At 35.9% G+C, this 14,861-nt stretch overlaps 1 protein-coding gene across 2 annotated transcripts; it reads left to right on the top strand.

Moving 5' to 3' along the window:
• The first annotated feature begins 245 nt into the window (after positions 1-245).
• Positions 246-14,147, top strand: UFM1 (ubiquitin fold modifier 1). Of its 2 annotated transcripts, XM_045796915.2 has the most exons (7): positions 246-382; positions 459-515; positions 592-768; positions 5,009-5,066; positions 8,812-8,851; positions 10,108-10,140; positions 11,554-14,147. In XM_045796915.2, coding segments are annotated over exons 1-7 (435 nt in total). In that variant the 5' UTR covers positions 246-380; the 3' UTR covers positions 11,622-14,147. The 2 variants fall into 2 exon arrangements, with proteins under 2 accessions (XP_045652871.2, XP_045652872.1); XM_045796916.2 differs by lacking the exon at positions 592-768 and having other exon boundaries at positions 247-382.
• Positions 14,148-14,861: the final 714 nt, after the last annotated feature.

The following is a 14,861-nucleotide window of genomic DNA, read 5'->3' as shown; positions in this document are numbered from 1 at the left end:
GCCTACTCTGTGCACTTACTTCCGCCCCAAGCTGCCAGCGGGGACCTAGAGGCCTACCGTCTCTACCCACATTGGTATTGCCTGACTGAAAATACGGCAGAAAATAATCGAAATTAGAAAATTTTTCTTCCATACGATCCATGCTTTAGTCTCGGAGCTTGAAATGTAAAAGAAGTAGCTCTTTGTAACTTGGAGGCTCCGTCTAGCACGAGCAACAGGAGCCGATTTTCAGGCAGTGTCTTAGACAACAGCACCTTTGGAGGCCCCCAGTTTGCTGAGGGAGACGTGGATCTGAGTAGGGCGGTGCGTTCCCGGGCACCGCGGAGGAAGTGAGAGACCAGGCGGAATTGTCGGGGGTCTCCACCCGGAGTGGCTCCACCATGTAAGTGTTTGCTGACCCCGATCCCAATCCCTGGTCCCGCTGCACGACTTTAACTCTCTTCCGCTCTCCTCCTCAGGTCGAAGGTTTCCTTTAAGATCACGCTGACGTCGGACCCGCGGCTGCCTTACAAAGTGTGAGTAGCCTGGCGGCGGTGGGCCTTGGGGGCTGGGGGACCAAGCTGGCCTTCAGATCCTTTTCCACCCCAGCAGGCTGCATCCTATCATTTCCCCCCTTCCTCGCTCTTCCTGGGGACTCCCCATCCCACCCGAGCCTGAGAGGAGACATCCCGCGCCCGCTCCGCTGTCAGCTCTCCCCGGCACGAAGGAGCGGGGGCTTGTGACGGGAACGTTGCTGCTGATAGGTGACCTGTCCACGGGACTGCCTGGGTGCGTGTTGGAGCGGGAGGACGTGTAGACGGCTCTTAAGATTTGCTGGGGTCCTTCAACAAGTCCCTGTCTGCTCCTGATTGGAAAGGCCTTTTGCCGCTTTGACCAGCTGTTACAGGAAGTAGGGGAAGACAGCCCAGTCCAGATTCTGAAATTACTTGAACGTTTATCACTGTCCGGCTTCTGATTTCCTGCGTGAGTGACTCAACAGTCGGGCGTCACAAAGTAATGAGCCTCAAATCATAGACATTTTATGTTGAGATTTAATAAAGTGTAATTAGTAGGAATGGGAAATGCAGAAATAGGGCAGTTATCTACGCAAGGCCCTTTTTTTTTTTTCCTGTAGCAGTTGAATGATGGATTGGCACGGGCTTAACTACTTATCCGGAATTTTCAGTGATTTTAGATAAATGTTATTGAGGTTATTGCAGCTGAAAGTCACATTAAATGCGGCAAAGGATAAGACTTCAATAGGATTTTAAGCATAGTTAAGATAATTAATATCGAGACCTACTTAACCAAACTCTTAACAGTCGTCATCAGCCTCAGTAACTTAACTATTTGTGACTCATTCAACTTCTGCCCATAAGCTTTTTTGATCATTTGATCTCCAGATGAATCGTTTTTTCACCTTATCTCAAATAATCACGGTTGCGGCCTGGAACCTTAAGGTCTTCTTGAGTAACTGCTTCGGCTAAGGTGTCATTTTCCAGTATGCTCTGGTGGATGACCACATTTTCTTCTTCTAATTTACACTAATATGTCTTCTGTAAAAAATGTTTCTTTTAATTCATTAATCGGACTGCTTTTCAAATCTGTCACTACCTTCTTCCCCCTGCTTTACCCGGTTCCTTTTCTTACCCTCCTAGAGTCCATCGTCCGGTCACTCTGTCTGGTGGTCCACTCACCTCAACTCTGGTGTTCTGCTGTCCCCAGTATGTTTTGCTTGGTGAAACACCCAGCTCGGAACTCAACCCCTATGTTCTCTGTACATAGTTGAATGTCTTTAGAGAAAATTACCCTATTAGCCTGATGGATTTTATGTAAAAGTCGTAACTATGCTCAATAGTATCTAACGCTCTGCTACGGTTCCCAAGTTTGCTTATTTTTCTTTTTATTCTCTGAAAGGATTTTAAAACAATCTATCCATGCTTTCTTCAGTGCTTTTCCCTTTTTCTGTAACCATCAGAGGAAAATTCATCTTTCCATCACCACATCCATAAAGGTACTACTGTGTCTATAAACCCATAATTTTTATCCACCATCCTATTACAAAGGAAAACATGAATTTATTTTATTTTATTTTTTTTTAGATTTATTTATTTATTTATTTAACAGAGATAGAGACAGCCAGTGAGAGAGGGAACACAAGCAGGGGGAGTGGGAGAGGAAGAAGCAGGCTCATAGCGGAGGAGCCTGATGTGGGGCTCGAACCCAGAACGCCGGGATCACGCCCTGAGCTGAAGGCAGACGCCTAACCGCTGTGCCACCCAGGCGCCCCAACATGAATTTATTCTTATGAAAAGCCAGCTGTACCACTTGGGCCCTGGATCTCATCTATTTTAGTCTTCTCAAGATAAAAGTAGTTGGAGTCCAGAGATCCCTCTCTCATCATCTTTGATTTCTCCCTTTATACTGGGTTATTCTCATCAACGTATAAGTATTCTCTAGGAAAAAAGTGAGAAGGAGGAAGGGAGAAAGTTCAGTTAATATTGGTGACTGAATGAATATGCTAGGCATACCTACTGTTTAGTGTGTATGGAGTGTGTGTATATGTATAATTTATATGGGTGTGTGTATATAAAATACGTATAACGTGTGTGTGTGTGTGTGTAAAAGGTTAGTTACACTGTATATCCTATTCAGAGTAATTGGTAACTAGTACTTGCGTACTATTAAATGCAATTTTTAAAATTTATGGGAGAACATGCTTTGACTTTTTAATGTCAGTTTTCACTTGCCAAGCCAGTAAATATATACTTTGATAGAAAGATGTCCTTTGAGTTTCTAACGTTACTAATAGTTGAATTCTAAAAAGGATGTTGCGGTTCCAGATTTGTTCTGGGGGATGTCAGAGTTTTTGTTGTTTTGTTTTGTTTTGTTTTGTTTTTTGATAGGTTCACTCTTGGTATTGCCATTAGGTCATAGAAATGTTGAATCAAATGTCTCTTGTAAAAATGGGATGAATTAAATACACCTTTGACTCTTTCAGTCTGATTCCTGTATTTCCAGTCTCACTTCCCACCTCTTCTCTCCTCTTCCTTACTACCATAATCACTTAATCAAAGCTTCAGTCACTGTTCACATATTGATAAGCAAGCCCTTTAGGTCTCTCTCCTTTTATACATGTTCTTTTCTGTGTTTGAAATGCAGTCTTGGGACCACCACTTCTGGACAAACAACACCCTTTAATAATCAGAGTGTCACCTCAGTAAAGATTTCTGTAATTGTCCAGGGAGTTCATCTCTCCCTTCTTCAGTTCCCTACAGAAGCTTCATTCTCAGTTCTCTATAAGAGCACTTGTCAAATTTTGTCATATTTCTGTTTATATGTAATATTTATTAAAAAGACAAATTTTACCAGTAATTTACTTTAAAAATTCTCTTAATATACAGAATAATTCCCGTGGGTTTTTTTTGTTGTTGTTGGTTGGTTTGTTTGTTTGTTTGTTTTAGTGTTTAAGCACCAAATTTGCAAAATGGTGCAACTAACAAACAAATTCAATTCTAGATATAATCTGTGGAGTTGCAATAACTCCCAGTCCCTCTGTGATTTTCTGCCCCTTAGAACATGCATTAAAATATGTTTTCATTTTATGTTTTATTGGATTATCTTTGGACAGTCTCACCAGTTTAAAATACAGGTAGAAATGTATTTTAATGAATATCAGTATGACATTTAGGTATGTATTACAGGGACATTTCCTGTCTGCAGTTCACAAGTGAATTAAAACCCTAAGGTTTAAAAGTTCCTTTGAAGCAGAATTTTAGGAAAATGAATCTCAGTTTCTAAACTGTAAATGTACTATGGAAATACTTGCCAAGTACAATTCCCTACTTTGTAAACTATCACATTCACATTTAGTAGATATTTTTTAAACAAATGGCCATCCTTTAAATTTTGTTTTTATTGTCTCCAAAAAATTAAGGAAAGAAAAGGGGACAAAAATGATGTCCAAGTATTTTCACTCTTTAGTGGTATTTTGGAGAAGTAGAATAGAATCTATTCACACTTCTCCTACTGGAAGTCATTATAATGTGTTGTGGCAGCTAGTGATGTTTATATTCAGTGATCTGTAACTAAGTGAAGAAATGGGACATATACCTAAGATGGTACATATGGTAATTTATTAAAACATTAAAGAACAATACGGTGGTGACAAATAGAGAAGTTTCAAAGAGAGATGATAGCGTGGCAGTCACTCCCCTGCTTTGAAAGATAATCTGTTTTACAGTCTCAAATCATTTTTATTTATTTCATATCAGGAATTTTTTATATTTTTTTAACCTCTTTCTGTGTTTTTAAGTGTTTTCTTAGGGTATAATGACAATTCTGTTTTAGTTTTTAAATTGGAAAATTCATACAGATTGACCATTTATCAGTAATCTTTCATAACTTGACAGTGTACAAGTCAGTGACAAAATCACACATTTCATGTCCAAAATGTTATTTCAGGTTGTATTAAGCCCTTTTTCTAATGACTATATAAAGGTAGAAAAATCACTTCACATTTTATCATAGTGAACATATTCATTTTCATCAATTTAATCTACTATTTCAGACTTGATTATTAAGAGTGCATTGGAAGGTTCATGAAAAGGTTAAGCTAGACTTTCACAATAAAAATAATGACCTTCCCACATCAGGTGAAGAGGTGATTGGACTGGAGGTGGTAAAGTGGACTGATGACTAAGGAGAGATTCAACTTTTTGAAATCCATTTGTGGAAACAAGCCGCAGCCTATATGCTAGACCTCTTCAAATCAAAGTATTAAAAATATATCAAGTTTCACCTACATAGGTTAATTTTCAGGTGGAGCTGTGGGCATCATCTCAGTTATGAAACTAATTGCTTTTTTTTTTTTTTTCATTTTAAAGGGAATGAACATAGTATGCAGTCAGAATAGAACCTTCAGCCTCAAAAGACAGCTTTGTCCAGCTCTACTACATTAGCCAAAATAAGGAACAAGGGCCTTAAAGAATAATCAGTTTTTAAAAAATTCTTTTAATTCTTCTTGCAGACTTAGTGTTCCTGAAAGTACACCTTTCACAGCAGTCTTAAAGTTTGCAGCAGAAGAAGTAAGTATAGAAATTGACACAACCTGTATGGAATGCAGTTTGGGAGTATCTTTTTCAAACGTCTTTAAATTTGAGGGCGCCTGTATGGCATAGTCGGTTAAGCTCTGACTCTTGGTTTCAGCTCAGGTCTGATCTTAGAGTTGTGAGATTGAGCCCCGGGTCTGCTTGAGTTTCTCCCTATCCCCCTCCTGCCTGCTCGCTCCCTCTCCCATTCTCTCTCTCTCTCAAATAAATAAATAAATCTTTTTTTTTTTTAAGTCTTTAAATTTTGCATGTGCTTTGGCCCACCACTTCCACATGGATTCATTACTAGGTTTATACTGTCAAAAAGTTAAGCCCTACTTATAGGTGTAAGTAAAATGTAAGTTAAGACTTATGGAAATAGGAAGAATAAGTTAGACAAATCTCTATTTAATGCAACAATTGAAAATTATAAGGAAAAGTTTTACCGAAATTGAAAAGTTTTGAGGATATGGGAATTTTTTTAAACAGCAACATTATTTTACAGTGTAGTCTGTAAACCCGTTTTTATTCATTTTGATTATAGAATTAGAATTTTGTAATGTCTTTATCATATTTTTGAAGTTTTCTGTAGGAACATGTCAACTGGTTGCTTTTAAAAGTGTATAGTCTTTTTTTTAGGTTTTCGGTTCTTAAGAAATAAGATTTTTTTCATCCAGAGTTATCAGATGCATCCATAAAGCAACTCTTTGGACATAACACTCCAAGAATAGCTTGGTCTGTTGGAAATGGCACAAAAGTCTGACTTGGGAGGCTTTTAATTGTGTCCTTAATTATCTGTATAACATGGGCAAGCCACTCAATTTCTCTTTTCTTCAAATTTCATATCCTGTAAAATGGGAGTAGTTCACGTCTATCCTTCTTGTCTGATTAAATGATTTTGAATAAAAATATAATTGCATTTACTGATATTTTGTGAAGTTAAAAGTGCTTAAGTAACTCAAATCCAAATGTTTTAATTCAGAATCTCCGAAAAAGTTTATAGTCACAGAAAAATAATTTTAGTAACTAATTAAGCTAGCTTAACCTATAATCCTACCCTGAAAATCAGCCAACCCATCAGTGCTTACAGATACTGCCCGGGACGACTGACATCATTGATCAGTCCTTCAAATTTGAACTGAAAAGTGGTAGTACTTGTTTTATAGTCAGTTTTAATCTTTTTCACCCACATAGAATAACTAAAAAGAGGTAGGAAACAAATCTGAGTACAGCATCAGCATTACTTTCTGCTGCACAGATTACCTACAAGAGCTATTCCTGGTCCTGGGGCATAGCAGATCCCACAAATTGCAATTTAAGAAGTAGGTCAATTTGAGCTATAATTAATAGTTTATTATTATATTCTGTAGTTATATGTGTTCTTTGTAAGGCAAAGGCATTGTTGTGATCTTGGTCTTCTGGTGAAAGTATTAAAAAATCATAACATGCGGGGCGCCTGGGTGGCACAGCGGTTAAGCGTCTGCCTTCGGCTCAGGGCGTGATCCTGGCGTTATGGTATCGAGCCCCACATCAGGCTCCTCGGCTATGAGCCTGCTTCTTCCTCTCCCGCTCCCCCTGCTTGTGTTCCCTCTCTGGCTGGCTGTCTCTATCCTGTCGAATAAATAAATAAAATCTTTAAAAAAAAAAAAAAATCATAACATGCAATAGAAAATAAACTTACAAATTTAACATAACTGCATATATTTATTGAGGTTTTAATCTAGCTTATGACCGTTATGAATCGCGGGTGTTACACATTTAGAAAGGTTATGACTGTCAGGCAACAATGAGCAGGACTTTCACAAGATGAGACATTATAGGATCTTAGACAGTGAGAACAAGAGTTGACAAACTGAGTCTGTGGATTTAAATCCCTAGTAAAATATCTTAATAAAAAAATAAGAAAATTCCCCAATTGGACTAAGAAGTAATTTAAGTAGTGAGTTGTCAAAACCTGAGAATAGCCTTTTAACATCCTAAATTACAAGATTTAGGGGATCTGAGAAAGAAATGAAAATTTAGGAGCATGAAATACTTCGCATCCAGAAGAAAACTTGTCAGTAGTGTAACATGAACATAATAGTTGCTGAATTTTACATCACTAGTGATGCTTCCCCAAATTTCTGCTCAACTGTTGCTTCTACATTCTAGAAAAGGGAGAAATTATGTCAGCAGTTGCTTATGGTTTTTAATGTTCATAAATATGCTGCCACTATATGGATGCGACTAAAAATGCATAGCTTTCCTAAAACGGACATAATTGAAGAATAAGACACTCAGTAGGGTAACTAGAAACTTTGTAATACTCAAGTTTTAGAAATCTGAGATGTCCTGTAATTAATTTGGGTATTTGCTCCCAAGTTTTATTAAGTATTACAATCTCTATAAATAATTTTTGAAGTATTTTAATATTTATTTTAAGTTAGGTTTATTTAAGTTTTTTAAACCCTTAGAAGGACATTTACAAATAAAAATGTACCATACAGGCAGTAAAGTTATGTGTTTATTAGGTAAATAATCCAGTAACACATTATTGTCCTTACACATAGTTAAATTTTTATTTTAAAACTTGATTCTTTAACTTATAAATTAAAATAAACTTTTAGTTGTTTTTCTTAACTATGTATATGTGACCATTATAAATACCCAGAGCAGCATTTCCCAGAGTATTTTTCCAAGACCACTAGAGCCACCAAAACAACAACAAAAACCATGAAAAACTAAAATCAGTGGCCAAAGAGTATGGGAAACACTTCATTCACCATTTCCTTCTTGATATTAAAAAAAAACTATATTAGCTGCATTTATATTAAAGGATTTTGAAAAGAATACTACTTTAATTTAGTGTTTTCCAAACGTATTTGATCACAAAGCTCTGCTGTAATACCTATAAAACTAGTCTATAGCATGGAAGTGCTTAATAAATATTTGTTAGATAAATTAATGGACACATTTTGACAACTACTGGTCTTTCAAGAACTAAGAGAAGACATTTCCCTTTAGCTACCGGTAAGTTTCGTACCACATTAAAGATTTAGAAACAGCATCTTTCTACACCTCTGGAAGTAGAGGTCGGTGGAGTCTTACTCTTATTGTTAGCCAAGTGGTAATCACATGATTTTCTAGGTGACATCACCTGCACCTACTGGAACTTAGTTGTTTCCTGGTGGCATAATTAGACTATTGCAATCCTGTGAAATCTAAGTCAGCAATACGTTCAATACAGAGGAGAATTTGAGGAAGGAATTTGATCTTTGGTTGGTCTTCCATTAAACAGAAGAGAGCATTTGTTTGACCTTACTGTTTCTACAGAGAAATCTTAGGAATGTTCCAAGCAATTGTTTTGCTTTTATTTTTGATATGTATAAGAGTTATATATGATAAAAGTAACATGTGTCAGTCTGAAAGAGTAAACATTGATCGTAGATTTATTGACAGTATTTTTCTTTTTTTGTAATGCGTAAAATAAAATGCATTTTACAATCCCTGGTGTCCTAGATACAGCGAAATGCAGTATTTAGAAAAAAATATTGTTCATTAAATATAAGCCATTTATAGTATTTTCTTTGATGACATTACTTATCCTAAAAGATAAACCACATTTTGGGATTATAGAATTGATTATATGTACCCCATCCTTGCTAACCATCTTTTATAGTTTATGTATATAAATATTTATATATTTTTATATAAACTTTTATAAAGATAAAATGTATTTTTTTTTTCTTTTTCTCCTTTTTAGTTTAAAGTTCCTGCAGCAACAAGTGCAATTATTACCAACGGTAAGAATTCATTTTACAACTATTTATTACCCCAGAACTATAGAAATTGTTTTAAAAAGTCAAATAAATTAAGATTGACTTAAATATAAAAAGGCCAAAATTTATATAAACATAAATGATATACATAATTATAAACACTAAGTCAAGGTTATTGTCCATAATGAGCTCTTTTCAGTTTCTTTATGCTTTTGGTATAGTATAGCACTTTACAATATCTCGTGTCCTTACACTTCATGCCAGATTATTACTAAAATAACTTTTCCCTTTATTTAACAAGGTGCATTGTTTTTTTAATAAGTTGTAGATGCTTTTAGAATATAGGAAGTTAAATGGGGATGCACTTTTGCTATAGCTTTTTATTGCTTTCTTGTAGTAAACTATTTCTTGTAAGCTTGAAATAATGAGGATTTTATTCCATTATATAGTTTAAATATAGTTTCCATTATATAGTTTAAATATATAGTTAAATATAGTTTAAATTTTATTCCATCTATAGTTTAAATTCTGAATATTTTAGAATACTAGTAATAATTGTGATGAACTATCCCTATGAGAAGATACTGAAATAAGATGAAAGAGTAAAGATTGCAGGAAGGCCTTCAGGGTCTTGCAAAGATACAAGGTAGTATTTGTTGGTGATGGCCAGTGGTTCATGCGCAGTTAGGATAGTCTGAGGGAAGATGGGTTTAATGCGCGGTAGTACGCTTTAGTATAGATAGAATTTCTCATTCCGAAACATTCCGTATGCTGTCACACTGAAGTGTTTCTCGACCAGAAAAGAAAGCCAGCCTGCTTCCTGGAAAGTTTTAGATTTACAAATTAATTAGCTGTTAGGAAAGTGCTTTGTAAACTTTCATCAGGTGTCACTGCAACTTGAATTAAGTGACTTGGTGGGCTCTCCTGGCCTTAAGATTTTATGCCTCGGGAGCAATATGTAAATGATTAAGGACATACCTGAAGTACTTTTGACTTTATTTTTCACTGGGTGTGGTGTGATAGATGCGTTATCGTCTGTGGAACTTATCAGGGTGATGGCATTGATGGATGTTTTTGTCTAATCCCGCAGTGTGTGTAAGTGCATAATTATAACGGATTTCAACAGGTAGCTTATCTGAAAAATGTGTCATTCGTGTTTTTGGATTTAAATTGTTTGGTTTGCGCCTATATACACAGTCGTGGCAAATCTCTTGTTACTATTAAACCATTTTAGCTTTAGAAATAAAACAACTTAGATAATTTTATGACTTATTTTCTAGATGGAATAGGAATAAATCCTGCCCAGACTGCTGGTGAGTATTTGTCTGAAACTCATGGGGATGTGGGTAAGGCTATGCATATCAATTGATACTGAACACGTAATTCATTCTAATTAGACTAGATAGGATTTTTACCAGGATAATAGCTGTTTTTTAGGAGTTACATAGGAGTCTTTATCTATGTCTCTGAGTAATAATTTGTTCTGTTATGGATATCAGTTACATATGCTTTTGGCTACAAGAAAGAGAAAAACTTCACTAATAAGCATTAAATGTGTTTAATACATGGAACAAAAAGGAACAGATCGTACTCTTACGGGAATAATGATTTTGACCCTACCTTTATATGGTAGTGGGGAGGTAGGTAGTACATGGGAAGTGCTTAAAAGTTTGCTTTATCCATAGTAAGCATTCAGTAAGTGCTAGCTGTTACTGTTATTTTAAAAAGTACAGTCATTTTATATTTCAGGGAACTTAGTCCACACTCAGAGCTTCAAACTTGTGTTACACAGTGCTGTATATTGATGTCCTAACAAGGAGGCAAAGTAAAAGTAATATTAAACTTTTTAATGGGTAGTTTTATATTTTTTAGTGTACCTTTTTTCACTTATAATCTAATTACACTGTTTTAAAATTAAGCATGCTTTAATATAATGTGATCTTAATTTGAGCAGTAGTTATGTGTAAATCATTCTAAAGTACTTCTGTATTGTAACAAAATTATATTGTCCTCATAAGGCCTTGGAATTGAAATTTAGCTATACAGAAAATGAAGAGGGATTTAAAATTGTAATTTTTTTTACTTAAATCAGTAGTTTTAAGTATATAATGTTACTAAATTAAAAAGATTATTGAAAATCCTGAGGCATTTTATTGTGGAGATGTCTTTAAACCTAGGTTTAAAGGTTTTATTTCTTCTTAATGTAGAAATGTTCAGTAGTTCATACTAATTTGAGTTACTGCTTCTTGTAACATGCAGCCTGTTGTATTACCCTTTGAAGTTGAATTGTGCATATCATGGGGTGTGAAGAAAATTTCAGCAAGTGGTTGAGCAAAAATAGGTCAGATCAGGTTTCTAAACTTTTGTCATTTGTGGTAATTCAGATTTACTATTCCTTCTCTCCTCACATATTTTATTAGGTATTAAATTAGCAAGTATTGACGGTTAAATTAAAATACATTATTGTTTGCTGAGTGTATGTGTTAGTACTTTTGTGGCTAGTGTTCTTGTGTAAAATTGTCAGACATTTGGTTGGGTTGTGAAGATGTGAGAGGAATGGGAACAAGCCTTCAAAAGCCTGGAGTTAGATTCTGAAGACATTTGAGCTTCCGTAACACCTACTTACTTTACACCTCTTTGTAACTTGTATTACGATAGTTGTTGGAATGTTAAGATAATCTGTCATTTTTTACATACCTAACTCTATGTTTTGTTTGTTTGTGTAGGAAATGTTTTCCTGAAGCACGGTTCAGAACTGCGAATTATTCCTAGAGATCGTGTTGGAAGTTGTTAATACCTCTACTCGGAACATAGGATGACCTTTCCAAATAAATATTGGTATTGTTGTAAAACTGAAATCAGGCATTTAAAACACTATGAAAACACCGGTAGTTGATGAAATAATGAAGGGTGACTCTGTCCCTTCTTGTTATTCACACTTTCCTGTGAAGAGGGACTGCTTATGCATAGAGGGTACCATCTCCACAGAAGATCAGAGTCCGTCATTGCTACCTCACAACACATACAGGTAGTTCGTTTGGGCTAAGTGGATTATCCAGCTGTGTTTTGTAAGTGGTGGTTGCTTCTGATAACTCTTTCTGAGAACATTGGAAAATTAAAGTTTACTGAATCTTCCTATTTGTCTGAGTTAAAAATTTTAAAAGAACTATGGGTCATACATGGCAGTTTGCTTGATAGCATCTGACTTGCACACTTAAAAACAGTTGAATGCTTAATTGTGTATTGTTCATGATAAAGGATATAGACATATCAATGAATACGTAACTATCTTAACTTTTTATCATTCAGGTTTTTTTTAAGTTTCAAACTATATCAGAGACCCCAAAATTGAATTCTTTGATCTAACCCTTATGTGTAAAATTGATATCCCACACCAAAGAGTTTTAACTATGATCTTGCAGAATCCAATACTTGGTAAGAATTGAGAATAAAGTAGAAGTGTTCTTGCTGAGTTATGTATCCATTATCAGTCTCTGAATACAACCTTTATTTTATTTTATTTTTTTAAAGATTTTATTTATTTATTTGACAGAGACAGCCAGCGAGAGAGGGAACACAAGCAGGGGGAGTGGGAGAGGAAGAAGTAGGCTCCCAGCGGAAGAGCCTGATGTGGGGCTCGATCCCAGAACGCTGGGATCACTCCCTGAGCCGAAGGCAGATGCTTAATGACTGCGCCACACCCAGGCGCCCCTGAATACAACCTTTAAAACAGGAATCCCCAAGAAACTCTTGCCTTACTGAGGATAATATTTCTAAATAGCATTCAGGAAGAGAGTATTGGAAAGATCTGGAATTCACAACAGAGCTCTAGGAAATGCTAATTGGAAATGCTGATTATTATACTTCCTAAAGACCCAACATTTAAGGAGGTGTTAAGTTTAGTCACTGAAGTGAATAAGAAGTCAGGAAAGGGATCTTGGGGAAGCCCCAATGACCGGTTTGCTAGTAAGGAGGAAAGAAACAAAAGGCACAGTGAAGGGGAACAGAAAGCTGTAGCAAAGCATCCCAGAAAAAACCAGCTGGATTGGCAAAAGTGCAGAAAGTGTGTTGTGGAGAACCAAAGAGGAAAAGAATATATCTGACATTGTCAGCAGGAGCAGAAGGCAATTAAAGAAAGCAAAGTGTAGGCTTTGTCAACACACAGACTTAAGAATTCCCCTTATGATAATCTAAAGAATGCTATGCATAAGGGAAGATTTTATTTGCCCTTACAGTGGAAATCAGTATCTATGCAAATCTTGAAAGATGAAATGAATGCTCATAGTGATTCAGAACCAATGCTTGGCCTGGTATATTCTGGATGGTGAGTTCCCTGGAGGCAGGCTTTGTGTCTGTCTGGCTCTTTCTAGACCTGGAAATGTAGTAGGCTTTCAATAAGTACTGGCTGAATTATTCATGAATAAAGTATCTCTAAGACCAATTTTTATCTAAGCATGTTTCAGTTATCTTCCCTGTCATAGGCCCAAGGTTCATTGGGAAAAAAATGTGTAAGGAAATGCAACCAGGTCAGCATCTCAAGGGTGACATTGGCAGTTAACTTAAGAAATTAACCAGATGTTGTCATATATTTGACAAATGAACAGTAAGATTCTGAATTGTAAAGATGGAAAAGTATGCTTCAAATATTTGGGGAAGCTTTTATTTTTCTAAACAAAACTGATGCTCAAAGACCCCAGGTTCTTAACATCATTAAGCCTCAGTTTAACCAGAAATTTATGAATATCCATTCTCTGAATTTTTAAATTTAATTTAGATTTCCCTCCATCCTTTTTTTTTTTTTTTTAAAGATTTTTTTTTATTTATTCGACAGAGATAGAGACAGCCAGCGAGAGAGGGAAGACAAGCAGGGGGAGTGGGAGAGGAAGAAGCAGGCTCATAGCAGAGGAGCCTGATGTGGGGCTCGATCCCATAACGCTGGAATCACGCCCTGAGCCGAAGGCAGACGCTTAACCGCTGTGCCACCCAGGCGCCCCCATCCTTTTTCTACAACAAAATCTGCCTGCTGTGTTACATAAGTTATGATGTCCTGTGCCAGAAAGTAATTTAATACTTCTGTTTTTTGGTTTTGAAAGTTTTGTTGTAGTAAGTCCTTAAATTAAAAACATTTTCCTAAAGAACTGGATATTTTGTTATTGAATAAATGTGATCTGTAAGTTCTTTGTGCAGAATGTTTTGAAGTGTCATATGTTGCTTAAATACATTATTGGTACATAATTAATATCTTACAAAAATACATTTTGTCATACTGTAAACTGTATTGTCTACTCTTATTTCATTATTAAAGCTCCTACTCAGCACACCTCTTGAGCCGGTGTATAACAAATGTTGCAAAAAAAGGTGGGGGCAAAGATGATTAATTGCCATAGGTCATAGAAATGAATATATACTTCCAAATGCCAGTCCTTTTTCAGGAACAAAAAGAGAATATAGTAATTATGTAGACTAGTAGGTTCCAAACCTTAGAGAATTCAAAATATGGATCTCAAGAAACCACCCCTAACGTTTGAATCCTTAAATCCGGTATGTCATAGAGGAGTCTGTTTAAAAAGCAGTCCTGGTGATTCCTGTTGTGCAGCTGGTTTTGAAAATGGTAAGGCCAACCTTTTCACTTTATAGATGAACAAAATTAAGTCCAAGGGGTCAAAGTGACTAGGGTATGTTCTAGAATTTTGGAATGTGTACGTTGCACTTGGTTCTCTAGTAGCTAAGTGCAGAGATACTAGCTAACAGTCTCTCACTGGTAGTAAAACCTCATTTTAAAGTGTTTCAAGTACAATAGTTTTTGTGGATATTTTATTTCTTGAAATTAGTTATTCAAAGAAAAGTTAATGGGAGGGAAACTCAGTCCCCTTTAAGACCCTCTCTCCCCAAATTAAGATATGAAAAATATCTACCATGTCTTTTACTCAAGGCATTGAAATATTTTTGAACTTGGAAACATTAATACACTTTAATGGAGCAATTCTGAATTGACTGTTAAGTGTTCCCAAGGCTGTTTATAAAGCAGTAGATT

Source organism: Ursus americanus, chromosome 10 (genome assembly GCF_024610735.1).
Source record: "Ursus americanus isolate L20-20 chromosome 10, mUrsAme1.1.p, whole genome shotgun sequence".
In the NCBI taxonomy this organism is placed as follows: domain Eukaryota; kingdom Metazoa; phylum Chordata; class Mammalia; order Carnivora; family Ursidae; genus Ursus; species Ursus americanus.
This window is presented reverse-complemented; position numbering and strand designations above follow the sequence as displayed.

Coding starts and splice junctions, on each gene's coding strand:
- UFM1 (XM_045796915.2), top strand. Junction 516..591: donor CCGCGGCTGCCTTACAAAGT/GTGAGTAGCCTG, acceptor CCACCCCAGCAG/GCTGCATCCTATCATTTCCC. Junction 5,067..8,811: donor TAAAGTTTGCAGCAGAAGAA/GTAAGTATAGAA, acceptor TCTCCTTTTTAG/TTTAAAGTTCCTGCAGCAAC.